A 19,859-nucleotide genomic window follows, 5' to 3' on the forward strand; every position below is an offset into this window, starting at 1 on the left:
TATCTTGAAAAAGAGATTTTCTCTAAAAATTAAAGGTGCAAATAGGCAGCACAGATTGATGCCAGCAAGAAACTTGTGGGCATCTTTACCAGCCTCCATATAATCCAAAAAAGAGCTTTAAAAACAGTATTCCAGAATTTTTAAAATAAAGCCCCATATAGGCACGAGCTTTAGTTTCAAGCTCGATGTGCTTGAAAGTGACAAAATATATTCTTTGGAAATATCCTACAACGCAGACTAGACTCCAGTTATTGGATTGAGTTAGTGAAGCTAATATTTTCTTAGGCTAATATTAAAATGTGTCCATATCTTGGGATCTAGAAGAGAGTTTGGTGTGATGAAATAATCTCACAAACTTATACCTAATAATTTAGGTTCATAAAAATGAGCCATTTGCTTTTTGGGAGTATAATGATCACTTGGGGTGTATCATGCTGACTTAGCAAATGAGTGGCGGCCAAAGATGATGGTGTACTGAGAGGGCAAGGAGGCCACCAATTGGGGAATGCCCACAAGTAAGTGGGTGGAAACTGGATCAAGTCATTGGCTAAGAGACTGTGTAAATTTCTAAAATCCACTAGCTTATCATAACATATCCACTGGACAAGAGTGATTTAATTGATCCATTAGACTCTAGTTCTTCCTTATATATAGGAAGAAATATTGCTATAAATATACGTTTGAAATTTTACTTCCTTTTGTTTCCAGATAGCAGCTTATGGTTACTGCCAAGCTTGGGGAAATCATACCAAACCAAGAAAAATCCTTTCCCTGTAGAGTTTTCATAAAACTTTCCCCTAGATGTATAAGAAGACATGAGCTGGAAATTGGCTTGCTCTCCCATAAGGCACTGCACACAAGCTGGCCATATAATCTTATTAGTGTGCTCAGCACTCAAGAGCCCCTCGTAAGGCTTTGCCACCGTCAGTGTTTATTACTGTGCCTTTCTCAGAATAACATGGATTCCCAGTTCTCTTGAATCTGGAGATCTGACCGTTGCAAACTAATCTGTTAAATGGTAAAAAGGAAATAGGGGCATTTTAATACACATAAAAAGAGAGAGAAAAGCAAAATTGTGCCTGCCGTTCTAAAGTAAAATTGTCCCCGCTGAAAGCCTTGGTTTAAGGAAATCTTATACATGAAAATGCCAATTTACAAAACACAAAAATCCATTGTAGGGATTTCCATTTCAAAAAGAAGCAAAAGAGCTGGCAATTTCTTTCAATTGTTACTCTTCCAATGCATTTTCATTGTGTTCAATTCTAAAATTTCGTTAACCTTTCTCATGATTTTTTTACACGAATGGGTAGGCCAATAATTGCCCTCAGACACAAACAGAAGAAACTGAAAGGATTGTTAAAGATAAAACTTTTAGAATTTTCTCCCCACACGTTATCATCCAAACTATTATTTTCCAGGTGCATCTTTTTCCTGGACCTTTTTCAAGCCTCCACTTTGCAGCCCACTTAATTCTTTAAAAAAGGCGCTTCACTTTTATTTTAACTCTCAGAATCTTGGCATGGAAGAGAAGATCCTTGTAAGTAAATTCATCTTCATTTCTGTTTATCAGCATTGTCAAATTTATTTTTTTAATTGTTTTTAATTAAAAAAAATTTTTTAATGCTTTTATTTTTGAGAGAGAGACAGAGTGTGAGCTGGGGAGGGGCAGAAAGAGGGAGGGAGACACAGAATCCGAAGCAGGCTCCAGGCTCTGAGCTGTCAGCACAGAGCCCGACATGGGGCTCGAACTCGTGAACCACAAGATCATAACCTGGGCCGAAGTTGGACACTCAAGCGACTGAGCCACCCAAGTGCCCCATCATTGTCAAATTTTAAAACACACTTTGGATATTAAATATCAAAAATGCCTTATTATATGTATGGAAAGTTCAGTTAAAAATAATTACTTGCTTGCTCTTTCCGCCATCTTGGAACCCGTGGAGGCCTGCTGGGAACAGGACTCCTGAAACGACAAATATGTCTGGAAGGCTGTGGTCCAAAGCCATTTTTGCTGGCTATAAGCGGGGTCTCCGGACCCAGAGGGAGCACACAGCTCTTCTTAAAATTGAAGGTGTTTATGCTCGAGATGAAACTGAATTCTGTCTAGGCAAGAGATGTGCTCATGTGTACAAAGCAAAGAACAACACAGTGACTCCTGGTGGCAAACCAAATAAAACCAGAGGAATCCGGGGAAAAGTAACTCATGCTCATGGAAACGGTGGCATGGTTCGTGCCAAATTCCGAAGCAACCTTCCTGCTAAAGCCATTGGCCACAGAATCTGTGTGATGCTGTACCCCTCAAGGATTTGAACTAACTGAAAAGTAAATACATAAAGGTGTAGATTTGTTCTCTTGTAAAAAAACCAAATTACTTGCTTGCACATATTTTCAAATGTGCTAAAAGCAAACCATTTATAAATATGCTTAAATTATGACATATTCACAGGCTCCAGTCATCAGGGGGAGGATCTAGAAGGTCTGGAATGCTCACATAAAAGTGTGCGATCTGCTAACGTGACCTCTGAGTCAATGAAAAGTAAAGAAATATGCAGAGGTTTCCCTGGCCTGTGGTCATCTTAAAACTATGGTTCTGAACAATCCCAGGAAAGAGAACCAAGGATGCAAAATCCCATAGAAGTTCCACAAGGAAAACACAACACAAGTAACTTTCTTTTGAGTCTTCAAGATGAATTTTTCTCTTTAAGTGGTTAATTGCAAATTTGAGTCAAGATACAGTTTATCCATTTAACAAATATTGAGTGTTTACTAATGTGCCAGCCACTATTCCAAGCACTGGGGATACTTTAGAGAACAGGACAAATAAAACCTCCTCCCTTTTGTGACATTTATGTTTCAGGGACGTGGTCTGAAGACAATTTGTGAGAGTAACATTTTAATCACCTAAAAATCCAGAAAAAGAAACACTAAACATTTAAAGCCAGAGACTTAAAATGGAATTGAAAGTAGTTTCGGTGCTTGTTTTGGGTCTGCAACTACTGGATTCTTTGGGTATTGACCTTTATCATCTAATTTCAATTTGCCTGTATTTTAACTTCACAACAGATGCATAAATGTCTTCTGCATAAATATTGCCGAATGCTTAAAATAAGGATCTGAGAGAGAACTGCACTTGCTATGACCGAATGATTTAGGGTGGGTTTAAATCCTTTGGGCCTCAATTTCCTTATTTGGCAGTAAGACTAATATGATTTTTTTTTAATTTTTTAACATTTATTCATTTTTGAGAGACAGAGTGTGAATGGGAGAGGGGCAGAGACAGTAAGAGAACTGTATCTTATTTGTTTTTGTAAATTCAGCACTTGGCATACTGTCTGTCACAGGCTAGGCACTGACAGACACAAAGACCTTGCGGGAGACACATCCATATACCGTATACACACAGGCACACACTTCCACATAAATAGAACTTCACCACAGACGGTGGGAGACACGGAGAATAAGACATTAACGGCGTGCATGCAGAAAAACACACACAAAGAAAAAGAGATCTCGAAGGCAGAAAAAGCAGACTCTACATCCAAAGAATAATAGAAATGTAAAAGTTACGTTGTGTTTTCGCAACAACAAGCATAGGAGTAGAAAGCTACTTTTACCAAAAGCTAGATGAGATTCGTCCAGATGTGAATTTCAGCACATCTGTATAATGAAACCGAGGTAAATTAAAACAACTCAGAACAACTAAAGCAGATTGAACATAACTCACGTGGCATCCAAGTACACCCTTGATGTGCAACTGATTGATTGCACGTAAACTAACTCTCACACAGAAGTAAACCGCAAACGCATTCTGATTACATGCTTCTCCCACACTCACGTGAGTATGGCGCTCACACGCCCTCAGCCTCCGGTCAGTCAGGGGAGCCGCTGCCCATACAAGGGAAGAGACGAGAGAGAGGGCGAGAGCTTATCCTCAGCCCCACACGACCACAGACTGATATGCGACCACACAAACAGTCATCAGTGTGGGCCAAGCTGTGCTGACAGCCATTCATCCTCTCACCAAATACTGAGCACCTTCCCTGGCTTCACGTTCTGCTAAAGACTGGGGTCACTAAGAAGATGGTCCCTCCTGCATTAGCACTTATTCCAAAATGTCTAGACATGGAATTCCTGGAAGTCTTGGTTGAGAAACAGGCCTGCCTTGTTGGTTTCATGGTATGACAGAAACAGTTTTCAAAGAGGCAGAGCCTTGGCTTCATGGAAACTGTTTTTGGTTATCCAATTTTACTGAACCAGCCTGCAGTTTGTATTTCCTGTTTTTGTTTTCTTCAGATGCCAGAAGGCAGGCACTTCGTAACTGTTAAAGATCAAGAGTTTTCTTTTCCACGCAATGTTCAGGCATAGAGGAGTCTGGGGGATAAAAGAACAACTTAGCAGCTTGAGGGTATAAAATAGACCAGTAGAATAATGAATACTACCTGGATGTTTAGGAGCAAAGACACACTGATCTGGTTACTTTTTAATAATTCAAGGTGCCCTTACTGCTCCTACTGTGGGGACTGAGCTAATAAGGCTAATGAATAACTGCCCTTCAATGGGCTAAAATTCCCATAAACTTAGTGCACCTGCATTTCTGCAAACAAATCCTACATCTGCCTTTAAAACCTTATGTATGTGGGGGTGGGGTTGTATATGCGGTGTATCTGCGTTTATGTGTGTGTGTGTGTGTGTGTATGCACGCGCGTGAGTCACAAGTCACCTCGCATAAGTCACCTCATCCCAGAAAAAGGTTTATTCTTTTTCGTCCCACCTTTTCCAAAGCATCATTCACTTTCCCCCCTAAATTTTATTATTTATAAGGATTCTAGATTATTAGAAATTAAAGTTTTACCTAAGCGTGGAGTATTAAAATATTCCCACATCATATATTCAAAATGTGTTTGTTTCAATATCCTAAGAAGTAGAAATTCAGTAAGGTTTTTTTTACTAGACACTATAAGGAACAAAACTGGGAAGAATTAGGATACAAGCATGAAATTGGAAATCCAGAGATGGAAGATTTATTGGATGTTGCGCAGGTGTAACTGTAATTAATGAATACGTTCTGAGTGCTCTACAAATGAGCCTGTATTCTTCTGATAATCAGGAAACAACAAAGGAAAAATGTTTAAATATAAAATGGCATTTGAGAGATATATTATGTATTTGTTTCATTCGTGAGTGCTTCTAAAAAGAAAGACTAAAACCTATGATCAAGAAAATTGTATACCAAAAAAATTATCTTTGACTAGAAAGAAACAGCAGGAGATGTGGCACGAGGCTGAGTAATGGCCATACTCGAAGAACGCCCTTGTCTCTGTGCAGTAATATGCGACAGCAGTAGCGATGTCATCTGCATGGAATAGCGATATCCATGTATCTGGAATGGGATAGCCTTATCCTTGGGGCTACAAATCTCAGGTGAGTTTATCTCCAGAATCCAAGTCCTTGTTCCTTCACAGGAGATTCCTAGAACTCCAAACCCATCTAGATTGGAGGTAAATACTCTGGGAGGACTGCTGGTTATACCAACAGCACCGGGATGACCCAAGAGAAACTCAGATTCACACTCTTGCTGTCTCCACCCACCTTGGTACCTATGGCAGAAAATTGGAAAAACTCTGCTTATTTAGTCCCCAACGCTTCCAATGCTGGGATGTGATCCTAGAGATCCACTGGAAGTAGTTGATAACCGCAACCTGAAAATGGACTTTATACGGGTATCCGATTCCCTAATTATTGCATAGATTTATATTAGACCTTAATGAGATTTTTATTTGATATCAAAGATAATCTAACTTTCCTCTAGAAAAATAAGACTATTTTTTTAAAGGACAGGGTTATGATATCAGCTATTTAAAAATATTATAAAACTAAAAATATGACAATATTGGAACAAATAGTAAGCTCTAAAACTCAATGTACAGAAGAACATAATATGAAATAAAAAGCAGATCTTGAAACAATTCATCCTATCGCACTGGAAAAGCCGATTACTCAGGAAAATAATTCAGGTTAGAGCCTCTTACTCCTACCGAAACAAATTTTGATAAAATAATAGAAGCATGTGTAAATTGATGTGGGAAACAAAGGCAGAAGGAAAGGGCACGTAGAACTAAATTTCCTTAGAGCCTGCAACCCATTGACAAATACTTGAGGCAGGCAGAGTAAAATGTTTCTCCAGGAACTCCCTACTGTCTTAATGTTAATGTTTTGCTCCAGGGAAAACCACCTTAGCTTGACAATAGCTAGGCCTCCACTGTCTTGGGAGTCTTCTTTAGCATATGAAAATCTCACTGGAAACTTCCCCCCGGACTTTACCTCCCCCAACCTCGTAGTATATAACCAGTCTCTCCTCATGGCCCCAGGGCTGCTCTTCCTGCCCACGGGTCCTGTCCCCATGCTTCAGTAAAATCACCTTAAAAAAATTTTTTTTTAACGTTTATTTTTTGAGAGACAGAGACAGAGCACGCGCTGGGGAGGGGACAGAGAGAGAGGGGGAGTCCTAGATTCCGAAGCAGGCTCCAAGCTGTCAGTACAGAGCCCGATGCGAGACTCGCACTCATGAACCATGAGATCATGACCTGAGCCAAAGTCGGACGCCTAACCGACTGAGCCACCCAGGCACCCCAGCATCACTTTTTTTTGCACCAAAGACATCTTCAAGAATTCTCTTTGGCCACTGGCTCCGGACCCCGCAAACCCCACTATCACCCCCCAAAAACCGCATCATAAATTACCACTTACCAGCTCTCTCTCTTGGAGTTACCTTCCAAGCATAAAAGTAATAGGAAAAAGTGACAAAGAAAAGAATAGTCTTGACCACATAGGATTTTAAAGACTCTGTATATCGCCACCTTAAAAAAACTAAATAATAAATTGAAAAATATGCCATAAAGTATAAATAGTTAAAATACAGTGAGCTTTGAAAATAAAGAGCACTATTATTTCAAATATAAAAATGAGCATAGTACACAGACATTTTACATTGTCTAATAGAGGCAGGAAAATGTCTTCTGCCTCTATTGAAATTAAAAAAACAAATGAAAAGAACACCAAGAAAACGCTTTTCATTTTTTAAGTCAGCAAAATAGTTGATGTGATTAATAACCCATACTGATGAAGTTACAATGAGCCAGGCATTCTCCCACACTGCTAGCCGGGGCAAAGGGGCACAGCCTGTGTGGAAAGTAATGTGGTATTTTGGCAATTTGTTCTAAAAGCCTTTTAAAATGCTCATAGTTCATGTCCTTTGACATAAGAATGGTACTTCTAAGAATTTATTTTAACAAAATAATGAGATGAGCTCTAAGATTTTGGTATACACATTAGTCCAATAAGTATTTTCTGAATGTCTGTTCTGTGCTCGGCCGTGTGTTGGCAGTCATGGGGGATAAGATGAGCAGGTTTTCTGCTCAGTGACCATCTAGTACTTTGTAAAGGATGTTTATTGTGATATTTCTAGTATGAAAACCCTGAAAACAATCTAAGTAACACACAATAAGGGAATGAGTAAACCAATTATGGGGATGTTCATAAAATGGATAATAAGGGCATTAAAAACGACTTTTGGAAAAACCTAAATGACATGGGAAAATGCTTATGTTAAAATGTTAATAGTAAGAAAAAAAAAGTGCAAAACCAAATATGTAATATTATCCCAATCATGGGAAAATATATATTCATAAACTAGAAGGAAATGAACATGTGTTTGAACACGTTAACATAAGTGATCTCTGTACTTTTCTAAAAGTCTTGTAAGACCTGGGCTATAGTCTCAGCTCCATTGCTTATTACTCATATATGACTTTGGGAAAGTCAGTGAAGGCTCTGATAGGGAAAAAATTATGTATAAGATGGCCGACAGGGCTGATAGGGGAATTCCAGACCCCGCTCAAAGACTCCCCCTTCCAGGGTCTTCTTCCTGCCTTGCTTGCCTTGCATGCCAAATTACTATTGTGGAAGTAAATGACTATAAATTGTCCTCCATGCTTATGCTGGGGACTCAGACCTCAGGAGAGTGATCTCCTCTGAGCCCACCAGTGCGAAATAAACCTCCTGCCTTCCAAGATCTCCGAGTGCTTGGTTCTTCCGCTAGGTGATCCAGACCAGGTTCCGTAACAACTCATAGGCCTGAATTTTCTAATTTGTAGAATGGAGCATTAATTCTGGCCTTGACTCCTTCCCAGAATTCAAATTAGATAATGTATGAAGTGCTATTTTGCAAGCTGAAAGCTCTAAACAAATAACCCATGCTTTATTTTCTTAGCAGGGAAGGGTGATAAGCTCTCAAATATTAACCCTTTCTTCCATTTTTCCATGTCTTTTCTCTCCTTCAAATTCCTATTTAATACAATGCTCATTTTGAGGATGTTTCTCTTGATTGGATTCCATCTGCCCCAAGTCACTTTTTTTTCATACTTATTGGCCAGATATATCTCATATGGTGACTTTCTTTAATCTGTGGTCACTTACCAACTGGGGCTATGTAGAGTCTTTAGGAAATCATAAAACTGCCAGTTAGTCACTCCTGTCCTAATGTTTTGCCTAAAGGAGACAGGAACATGCCAAGCTGCCCTAAAATCAACAGATCTCTTCAGGAAAACATTCCACAATTCATTCCTCTGGTGGGCGACTTCTGGATCTTAAATATTATTCCCATTCCCATTACATTTTAAATGTAAACCTTCCTCCGAGGCAAAGACCACCCACCTGATGCCTTGTGAGGCACTGTTCCCAGCAGAGGGACATTGACAGTTGGGTCTGCCATGATGCCTTTATCCAGGGAGCGTAAGGACAGGAATTCATAGAAGTACTCTGCCTACAACAAAAGGCAATGACAATCAGTACCATGGGAACCACGGAGCTTGAGAAGGCATTTCTTCACTGGTCATTCCTTTGAAGGGAAAGTGACATTTTTCACTATAGGAACTCTGGTGGAGCACATGACATCCAAAAAATTGTGTAGGCAAAACTCGTCCTTCTGGATTTTAGAACTCTAGGAATTAGACTCTGGAGAGAAGTGATGCTTTAAAAACATTAATGACATCTATCCAAAATATCCACAAGGCAGCCTTTTCGCTTAATATTACTTAGTTGCTGTCTTTTAAAAGGATTGAGAAAAACATGCTCTTGAGGAAACAAATGGTGTCAAAACAATTAAGCAACTGTTAGTCCTTACACAATCAATCCACTTCGGCTTCTTGGGTCATTCTTTAAGTCTTTTGATCAGAATTTGGAAAGCTGTAAGATCTAAGGGAAAATGAAAGCAGTAACTTATTGGCAAAAGAAGATATTAAAGTCCAAAATTTAATGATTTTGCTGTTGAGATTTATTTTTCAGTGCCATTCCCTTTGGCAGGATTACATTAAATGTCTCAATTTAATTATGGAGAGAAAAGCCTAAAAGTGCAAAAGCCACTGCCGCAATATGGCAACAAGTGATAAAATTTTACGTTCTAAACATTTAAATTTTCCCACTAAGTCTAGTAGAGAAGAATAATTCCTCCTACTTGAATATCCATGAAACACTGAAACCAGCGAAGTCTGATCTCACTGGAGAGCTTTGATGCTTAACTGATTCTCAACTGGGTTATTCAAAAGATTTGTGATAGAAACAACGTGTTCTTGCTTGGGATTAAAGAAAAATCAATAAATAGTGTAGATGCCAAAATGAGAGGCAAGCTGAGTGGTTCTGCAGTTATCTGTAGAGATATACAGAATTTGGATGGTTTCATTAACTAAATTATTAATTACATGAATATGGGTTACAAAGAAGTTTAAAAAAGAATATGGCCTTTCTTTATATTCAGTATAAAATTTATTTCCCAGTATGGAGGGTATTAAGAGATACCTGCTAGACATTCACACAATTTTTTGCCCTAAGTCATAGAATCAATGTATTAGGTGTTAAGGACTTTGTAGGAGGATGATAATGCAAAGGGGTGATCTCAGCTGCTATGGGGACATTGGCTATGCTTGCAGCGTGTTGGAAAACACTTCCTGGTTTCACTGGACCAAAAGAAGCACCTTAGTTGACTAAATTCCCACTGTGGCCCCTTCTTTGGGTTGTGGCAGTGTTCCAGAAGACCACCATGAAGAGTCCTTGGTAACAAAGTTCCATGAATTAATTTTATTAAATTCATTCACCAGGAGGGCCCTGAGGATAGAGTCATTTCCTACCCTGATGGAGGAAAGGCAGAGGACTGCAAGTCTGATGAAGGAAAGAAGTGTCATCAGGAAAGGTAAGTCAGTTTGGAATGAATTCCTTTGAAAAAGAGAACGTTATTTCCGACCTTGTGGTAAACCGACAACTCTTTTTTTTTTTTTTTTAATTTTTTTTTTCAACGTTTATTTATTTTTGGGACAGAGAGAGAGACAGAGCATGAATGGGGGAGGGGCAGAGAGAGAGGGAGACACAGAATCGGAAACAGGCTCCAGGCTCTGAGCCATCAGCCCAGAGCCTGACGCGGGGCTCGAACTCACGGACCGCGAGATCGTGACCTGGCTGAAGTCGGACGCTTAGCCGACTGAGCCACCCAGGCGCCCCAACCGACAACTCTTAAAAGTGGGCTACTTCTCAGATAGTGTTTCATGAATCCGGGTGTTTTAAATGGCTCTGCCAGCTGCACTTCCCTCTACACTTTACTGGATAATGTTTATCACTTGACATTTGGTTCTAAAATATATTTTAGTTGGCATTGTGAAAGGATTTAGTGATACATGCCCTTATAATTCATAACTTTGGTTTATTTGCTTTATTAAGTACAGTAATAACAACAACAATAACATAACAAACGCCTGCGTAATGCACATGACGTCCCAACGTTTAACACTTGTAGTAACAGTACATATGATGATGGAAAAGAGCTGAGTGGACAGAACACAAACATGCTGAAAATAAAACATTTCAGTGGCTGGATTGCTTCAAATACCATTCAACAGGTCATCATTTGCCGCTCATAATTCTATCTTTGAGCTCCGTCACTTTATAAATGAAATCTACCTCTATATGGGTGATATACTTTAAAAGAGAATTAATAAAAATATAATTAAAAATAAGTTAATTTTTTTGTGTGTTACTAAGAAAAAGGATGAAAGACTAGCCATCAATATTAAAACAATGATTGTGTATGATTGATGCTAACTGATTTTTTTCCTTTTCTCTCTTTTCCAAATTTTCTACATGGGGTTCCTTGCCTTTTATAGTGAAATAAACCCATTTATTTAAAAACCAAACATTTATTATGTATCCTGCTTTCAGTTCTGTGTGGATGATGATAATCATTGGCTCCGTGTGAATAATTCTCTGATCACAGATGAAATACTCTTTTTTTGGACTTCTATGTAGGCTGTGCTCATGTAACAATTGGATTTAAATCTCTTGCTTGCGTACTTGCTTTAAGAAAACAACATTTACTAAGAACGTAGCTTCTGAACATGTCTTTCAAAGACTTTTGATGATGTTCAAAGAATGTGGAACTGAGAGTTTTACTCAGGGTCCAGAAACAATTCCACAGAGCCACTGGGTCTCCTGTTGTTGCTTTTGAGTTTGGCCACGTTAAGTAGGCTGGCTAATTAGTTTGTAATTCGCATTGGCATGACTGCTCAATATGATGTTTAATGGATTTGTCTGGACAGCCAACATTCTCATTCTTATCAATAATGAATTTCACACTAGAGGTTGTAGGATGTCCCTTTGATTTCTCTGAGAATCAGTGAGTATCAGTTTTTCTACTGCAAATCTAAGACTATATCATAGGGCAGGAATTGGTCAAAACAGTTTCTCGCTTGGATTTTTATTGGCAATAGGCAGTTTCTAGAGAAAGCTTTTTTTTTTTTTGTTCGTCTTTCTTTCTGAAGATGATAATGATGCTATAATTTCTGAAATATATAATTTCCTTCATACTTGGTATATATTTTTTAAAGGGGCTTGCCTAGCTACTGTTTTCATTGCCTTCTTAAAAATCCTAATGTGGAAACTACTTAGAAATTGACCAACCTGGGGGGTCTGATGGCTCTGTCGGTTAAGCATCCAACTTTGGCTGGGGTCATGATCTCATGGTTCAGGGGTTCAAGCCCCACGTCAAGCTCTGTGCTGACAACTCAGAGCCTAGAGTCTGCTTTGGATTCCGTGTCTCCCTCTCTCTCTGCTCCTCCCCCACTCATGCTCCAGCTCTCTCTCAAAAACAAATAAACATTAACAAAAAAAAAGCTGCAGTTGCACAATAAAAAAAGAAGTAAAAAAGGAAGAAAGAAATTGACTAACGCTTTGTCTCTGATCTTAACACTGACTTCTTTCAAAGTTTCACTTTGTCATTATAAACGGATCTACCCAAACCACGAGTACCATATAAATATTTCTACAAATAGATTATCATCACCGTGTGGTAGAAATGACATATATTCCTCATTTAACTTAAGTATTAACTTAAATAGCTAAAATATTTCCCTCAAAGTTAAAATGGCTGATGAAATAAGCGATAGATTTATAATGTCATATTTTCAGTTCTAGACAGGACTTTCTGTTTTTACTTTATTTATAATATAATAAACAGTCTTGGTCCCAAACCTCTCCACTGGAAAAACTTATTTGGGGGCAAATAAAACTTACATTCTAGGCCAAAGAACAGCGAGCTCGCTTTAAAGTTTGGGAACAAGTTTCAGAGATTGTAGATTTATTACTTAGATAAAAGGAACTCAGAGCATGAACTCTAATAGGGAGGTGGCATATTGGAGAGCATGAAACCTCTATTAGGGAAAAGAACATTTTGTTTTATTAAATGACACTAATGGAAACTCAGGTAGAGGTAAGTAGGGTGCTTATTTGAGAAACACATGAAAAGATCACCTTGTATTCAAACAAAGAATGGGCCTATTCAGGAGAATAATTCACTTCTAAATTAAGTTGCTGAAAAATCTTGCTGGCCTGGCTTGCCATGCAGTAAATTTTCTTTTCATGGAGAAGTATAAAAGACACCCAAATATTATCAAGAGAGGAGTTGAGTGCTGGAGCAAGTTAACTTGCTTCCAAGCAACTTGGCTGACTGTTAAGGTTGTTCCTTCCAGAAGAGATGAAGACATCATTTAAGCGGCAAAATGGAATAAACTCAGAAGGCCCTTCACACTGGCACTCTTTCTTGGGTGGACTCAGAGAGAGGAAGCAGAGAACTACATTGGGAGGAACAGGGAGAATCCAGGATTTATCATCTTTGAAGTTATGGGTTTGTGGTGCATACTTAATCTAATAAGCACAATAATTACAGGAACCTCTGAGTTAAGAATCAAAGGTTTTTCATAAAACCATGGCTCTCAAACCTCTTTTGACTTCATGTATCATGATGCTAACCTAAGTGTTCATGAGAGAACACTAAAGCAATAGTGGGATCAGGGTTGTCCTAAAAAAAATCTCAGGCGATTTGTAGATACAAAGCATATAGATGTTGTAAAGTTTGAAATCTACAAATAATTTTTATTGAGTGTTTACTACACTCCAGTCACTGTTCATTGAATTCTCACAAGAACCTGGTGTTATTATAGCATGCATGTTTGTTCAGATTAGCCAGGCATTCAGTGTGAGAATTACTAGGAGGATTTGAAATAGTTCCTACACTGTATGTGAAGGGCGGGAAGAAATCTACTAAAGTAAGCATGAAAGGAAAATAGTTCAATGTTAAAGTCCCAAACAAAATGAATAAACACGCCCAATGCTTAAAATAATCTGACGCCTGAATGTCTAGACCAAAAATTGCCAGATCTCACATTCTTCCTGGGCATTCTTCTTGTCACCTCCCTGCAAAATTTCATCCTTCAAACTCACAACTCATTATCTTTGGATGCTGTGACACTCTGTGGATTCTTCTCCCGTGTCTTGATTTTCCTGCATTTCCTTATTAACTCTTCTCCTCTCAGCTCCTGACTGTAAAAATCGCTAAGACTCAGGCCTCCGCTCTTCTCTCTTTATATTCTATCATAAAACTCATGCACATTCACAAGTTGAACTATTTCCTTTTGGGCAATGATGCTCAGTGTGAACCATTCACACTGCCTCATGGCCATGCTTGTGTGCACGGAGCTTAAGTCATTTATCTTCCCAAACCAGCTTCCTGACTCGATGTCTTTGTATCTGTCAACAGTATTATCATTTTTCCAATAACAAAAGTACTGAACCTCTGAGTCATTGTTTCTTGTCTCTACCTCATCTCCCAATAGACAGACACCAAAGTCTTGTCCTTTGTCCTTGTATAATCTTTTGATTCTGTCCCTGCCTCTCACTCCTACTGCTTCCTCCTTAACCCAGCCTTTGTTTACTCATGTTGGCATTATTAGAACATTTTCTGAAGTATCTTTCTTGCTTCCCTCTTTAAAACCTCTGCTATGGGGCGCCTGGGTGGCTCAGTTGGTTGAGCGTCTGACTTCAGCTCAGGTCACGATCTCGCAGTCCGCGAGTTCGAGCCCCCGTGTCGGGCTCTGGGCTGATGGCTCGGAGCCTGGAGCCTGCTTCTGATTCTGTGTCTCCCTCTCTCTCTGCCCCTCCCCCGTTCATGCTGTGTCTCTCTCTGTCTCAAAAATAAATAAACGTTAAAAAAATTTTTTTTCTAAAACCTCTGCTATAACATAAGCCAATATATCTAGTGGAAACATCGGTTTTGCCGTATCACAATGCTTTCCTGTCACCCCTTATCTCTGGGATAGGGCCCTCAGCCTGTCAAGTGTCCTCCAAAATCTGGCTCCAAATTTCCTTTATTTTGGACTACTCCCCAACAGAGGTCCTCTTCTGAGGCTCAAATGATGTGCTCTAAACATTGCCAAAGCCATACCTCTATTCCAGTGTTTTCGCCTGCACTGACTGGTAATAGGACCCAAACTAGCATAGCCCTTAAACATACACTGTCCTGTGTCATTGTTAAATTTTTCCCACGTGGAGATCATGGATTTTCATGTACAGTTTGGATTCTTTGTGGTTAAGGATGGGGTTCTATCTTTCCCCCAGCACTACTAAGGATTCACTCAGCATTGGGCACACCAGGTATTTAATGAATATTTGCTGAATGAATGAATGAATGAATGACCTACTGAGAAGCATCCAGATGCGTAAGCCCAGTGCATCCCAGGGCACACTGCTATGGTGAAGGGCACGAGCCTCTGATTTTACCGACAGGAATCAGCTTTTCTGTTTCGGTGATTGCTAAATTACTTTTATGGGTCAAAAGATTCCCTTTTACTTTGCTGTGTGGTCAGTCACTGCGGCATATGTAGAGACTGGAGAACAGGTTTGAAAAAAAGAGCAATCAAACATTGACATTTGATATCCAACCAATCTCTGTGTAATTCGTAACTGTTTTATGCTTGTTTAGGGACAAAACCTTGGCAATGAGGCTCCCAGAATAAATATAGGCAGATAGTGTAGACAAGGTCCAGTTATGACACCTGATGTTGTCCAATGCTCTTCTGGTTCATGTTTCCAGAAGAGACCGGATCTCTTCTATAAGTTACATATATATCATTTTAATTATATGTAATTTACATCATTTTAAGTTTGTGCATTTTGTAAGATTGTATAAATTTATATAAATTTTGCCTTGTCTAATTACAATATGCAATTACAATGTCACTGAGAAAGTGTGAAATGTCAACAAAGACTTTTTTCCTGAAGTCTTTTGAAACTGGCTCTAAGAAAAACTTGTTTCAAAACCAAAAGAAAAAGCTCCTCCCCAGGCAGAGTAGTTACTTAATTATCTCACTGGTCTTGGCTTAATTGATAACGAAATGAACATTGCTTAGAGAATTTCAATCAGCCTAGTTCTTCTGTTCCAGTAATCATTTTTATATACACTGCCATCGACCACAGTTAGTGGGCTGGGTTGAGGGAGTAAAGCTATTGGAATATAATGGTAATATTCAAACTTAAAGTCCAAGTAAACACATCCGGGACCATGAAAGTTTTGTAAACTAAAACTGGCAGGAGATCACAGGGTTTGGCTTCCCATGAATCTGAAATATCTAAGACATTTTCCATCTTTTCCTCCTCTGGTTTGGAATCACCATTGCTCATGCAAACCAGAAACAGACCTGGCTATCTGACAAATCACTGGCTAGTCACTCTCTTTTAAGATTCCTGAAGATAGAAAACCAATGTCATAGAGCACTATATTTCTGTTTTGTGTTGGATAAAACCAAAAGCGAGGGGTTTTTAATGTATATTTTTTGAGGGAGGGGTAACAAGAAAGCAGAAAAGCAAAGCATTGGGGAATGGAAAAGAGGTTTTTCTCTTCTAAAGACCAAGAAAAAGGATGCAGTATGCAGACAAAACGGGCTCTAAAAATACAGCCCCCTTCAGCATACTGCTTTCACCAGATTGCCAAAATTTTCCACGGGAGGGGCAACGTAGGCAGCAGTGAGGCTACCGAAGGCTTCATTCCTCTTTATTCCTCAAGGCTTCTGGGACAAGGACCTCCTCCTCCCAGTGAGCCTGCCCTAATCCAAACATCTGCAAAGTGATGGGTCAATGGCAACCCCCAAATTGGGCACTGAGAAGGCCTGTATTGGGCACTATCACGTGGGGTAAGGAATGGGACTGGGGAAAGAAAACTTTGTTCTAAGGGGTACAGCTGGCACCCAGTGGACCAGGGCCAGGCCAAACAGGAGGTGTGGGAAGAGAAACCTCGGGAGCACAGCCACTCGCTTCCCCTGGCTAGGATGGTAATTACTGGAGAACATGGAAGGGCTCAGGAGGCAGCGGTTTGAATGCATGGTGCTCTAGAGGAGACGAGAGGGAGATTTCAGCTCTGAAAAAAGAAAAGAAGTACTTTCTCTGGTTTTTTTCTTCTCATCTCACGATGTACATTTGAATATTTCTTTTCTTAAAGCTTCAGAAGCAGTCATTGGGTATTTGTTTATATGGGGGGGGTGGGTGGAGAGAGAATTGGCTAAGAGCTATTTCTTTGATAATAATTTAAAAACTGAGCGATTATCCTCACACATCATGGAGTACATTTATTCTTCATCAGTATCTCATTCCCTTGTTCTCGCCTTCATGCAATTCACACAATAGTGTATCTTCAGTACATCACATTTTTTAGGACAGAATGACTTTTATAAAATGTAGAAATAAATTTGTGTAGCACCTATAAGTAGCTTGAAAAGGGCAAGACTGATGTCCCATTTCTTTCAGTGTTCTTTTTTTTTTTTTTTAAATTTTTTTTTCAACGTTTTTTTTTTATTTATTTTTGGGACAGAGAGAGACAGAGCATGAACGGGGGAGGGGCAGAGAGAGAGGGAGACACAGAATCGGAAACAGGCTCCAGGCTCTGAGCCATCAGCCCAGAGCCCGACGCGGGGCTCGAACCCACAGACCGCGAGATCGTGACCTGGCTGAAGTCGGACGCCCAACCGACTGCGCCACCCAGGCGCCCCTCAGTGTTCTTTTTAATGTAGAGTTATCTCCTGAGATGTATATTTATTTCATTCCACTATAAAAAGTATTCGGAAATCTTTAACTGACTTAGAAATATCAGTGGATGTTCTCAGTGATGACTTTAAAAATATTTACCATTAGGTCATGTTTGTGTTAGTTTTAGCTTCAGGTAGTTTTCTAAAATTCTTTAATATACTTTTATTGAAACCACATGGACAGCGTTAACTTACGTCTTGATAAAAGCCAGAAAAAAAACCAGACTTTCCTTCTTGACTTTATGTTTTGAAAAAAATGCATTAAACTATTTGGTAAATAAGAGATATGCCTTAATTTGACTTCTTTGTCCATATAGTCACAATTTCATATATCAGGATACTATGTTACAAGATGCCTCCGATGACCAGTTTCTCTGTTCCTATCTAGAAACCAAATAGAGAAAAAAAAAAAAAGTCTGTAATTTTAGTTTTAGATTTTAGGGAACTAGTGTTACTAGCAAAAGATTCAAATAGCAGTCGTCACTATAAATTTATTTTTATACTTCAGGAAAAGCCATTGCCTAGAACATGCAGCGTAATCATCCTTTTTAATCTTCTAAGTTCCTCTAGATACTTGCTATTTTAAAACTGTTACTAAGACATGCATTATTCATCCTTTATAAGAAAATGAGAAACTGAGGCAGAGCTGAAGCAATTTCTTGGAGAACACTGATGATGAAAATCCATAATCTGAGGACTGGCTAAATCTATGGGGCCAACTTCAGTTGCCCCCTGACACCCCTGAGCAATTCTTTTAAACATGCCTGGTCTTTCCCTTCCCCCCACACACAATTCCATAGTTTCCCCCAAAGTCCTCTGCCCCATCCCTGCTATCATTGCTCGACTGATGACTGGATCATATTCACAAAGGAAACAGAAATGGCTACACATGAATTCTCTCAACTTTTCTTCCATCCACCTACAAATAGCCCACATCCACATTCAGTCAGCTTCCTTCCCATATCCTCTGAGATTGGCTCTATCAATAATGCCATCGTCCCTCATGTATATTAATAGGACTAAAAGGTTAAAACCCAACCCTGTCGCCACGAGGCTCTCTTTCTTCCTTCCTGCCAGCACCATGCTTCCGGAGGAGTCTATACTCATGGCTGCAGTGTTCTTGCTCATCAGTCTTCGGCTCACTGAGGTAAGGCTGTTGCCCTCATCGCTATTAAAATGTCTTCATAAAAGGTCACAGATGGCCTCCAGGTTGTGACAGCCAATGAGCACTTTCCATCTTAATCTCTCCTGTATTCTCTGAAAATTTTTATTATAATCTTTGTCTATATCAGCAACAGTGTCCATAAACTCCTCCTCTCCTCCTGTCTATCTTTCTGTAATGGTCTTCCCAGGCTTCTCTTTCTATAATGGCACCTGGAAAAAGAGTTCTGAAGGTGGGCCCACACACCATAGCTTATGTGTTCATATATATGTGACTGTTTTTCTGGGCACAGCAGACCCTGGCTCTCCTCACATTCTTTTTTTTTTTTTTTAATTTTTTTTTTAACGTTTATTTATTTTTGAGACAGAGAGAGACAGAGCATGAACGGGGGAGGGTCAGAGAGAGAGGGAGACACAGAATCTGAAACAGGCTCCAGGCTCTGAGCGGTCAGCACAGAGCCCAACGCGGGGCTCGAACTCACGGACTGTGAGATCAAGCTGAAGTCGGCCAAAGTCGGACGCTTAACCGACTGAGCCACCCAGGCGCCCCTCTCCTCACATTCTTAAAGGAGTCCATGATTCAAAAAGAAAAAAAAATGGTTAAGAGCCACTGCCTTAAAATGTTGATGTTTCCAGGAAACAACTCCTGCTCTCCTCTTCTTGCCTCTGCCCTCTTCTTGAAGTATTTTATCTATTTCTGTGACTTTATACCGCCATTTCAATGACCTCCAGATTTTTATCTCCACTTTCCATGCTTCTTCTTAGCTCTCAGTTCATGTTGGTAGCTGTCTACCAGACGTCTCTCCTTGGGTCTAATTTATTTGAACCAAACTCATCACCTTCCTGATGAACCTGTGCACTCACATTTCTTTAGATAGCACTGTATACCTGATTACCCAAGGAACAAACTTGGCAGTCTTTCTATACCCCTAACTTTTTTCTGACCAGGCATCTCCACAAACTATCCCTGATTTCTCAAATCTGTTCCCTTCTTTTCCTTCCCACTGTTACTACCAAAATTCAGGCATTTCTCACATAGGCTCCCGTAATTGTCCCCTAACCTATCTCCCCATTAACTCATGCTATCTGGATTTATGCCTTCCAGGCTACACTATCGTCCATTTTTTTCCTCATAAATGCCAACTGGGCCACACCACTACTCCCACGTGAAACTCTTAATAGTTTCTAATCACGAGGAAGAGTTTAGCAACAGCTTTACGTTTGGCTCTGACCACCGGCCTCTTCTCT

General features: G+C 39.6%; 2 protein-coding genes across 2 annotated transcripts in view; one reads left to right on the top strand and one right to left on the bottom strand.

Moving 5' to 3' along the window:
- Nucleotides 1-19,859, bottom strand: part of WIF1 (WNT inhibitory factor 1) — a 68,645-nt gene that overhangs the window by 17,553 nt on the left and 31,233 nt on the right. The window contains exon 3 of the mRNA XM_030323139.1: nucleotides 8,713-8,821. Coding sequence (XP_030178999.1) covers nucleotides 8,713-8,821 — 109 coding nt within the window. The remainder of the gene's footprint in view (nucleotides 1-8,712; nucleotides 8,822-19,859) is intronic.
- Nucleotides 1,912-2,363, top strand: LOC115519265 (60S ribosomal protein L35a-like). The gene has a single exon (XM_032594007.1). The coding sequence runs from the start codon at nucleotides 1,978-1,980 to the stop codon at nucleotides 2,308-2,310; it is 333 nt and encodes a 110-aa protein (XP_032449898.1). The 5' UTR covers nucleotides 1,912-1,977; the 3' UTR covers nucleotides 2,311-2,363.

Source organism: Lynx canadensis, chromosome B4 (assembly GCF_007474595.2).
Source record: "Lynx canadensis isolate LIC74 chromosome B4, mLynCan4.pri.v2, whole genome shotgun sequence".
NCBI lineage: Eukaryota > Metazoa > Chordata > Mammalia > Carnivora > Felidae > Lynx > Lynx canadensis.

What these genes read in the sequence shown, in the direction of transcription:
- LOC115519265 (XM_032594007.1), top strand. Translation starts at nt 1,978, where the DNA reads ATGTCTGGAAGGCTGTGGTCCAAAGCCATTTTTGCTGGCTATAAGCGG.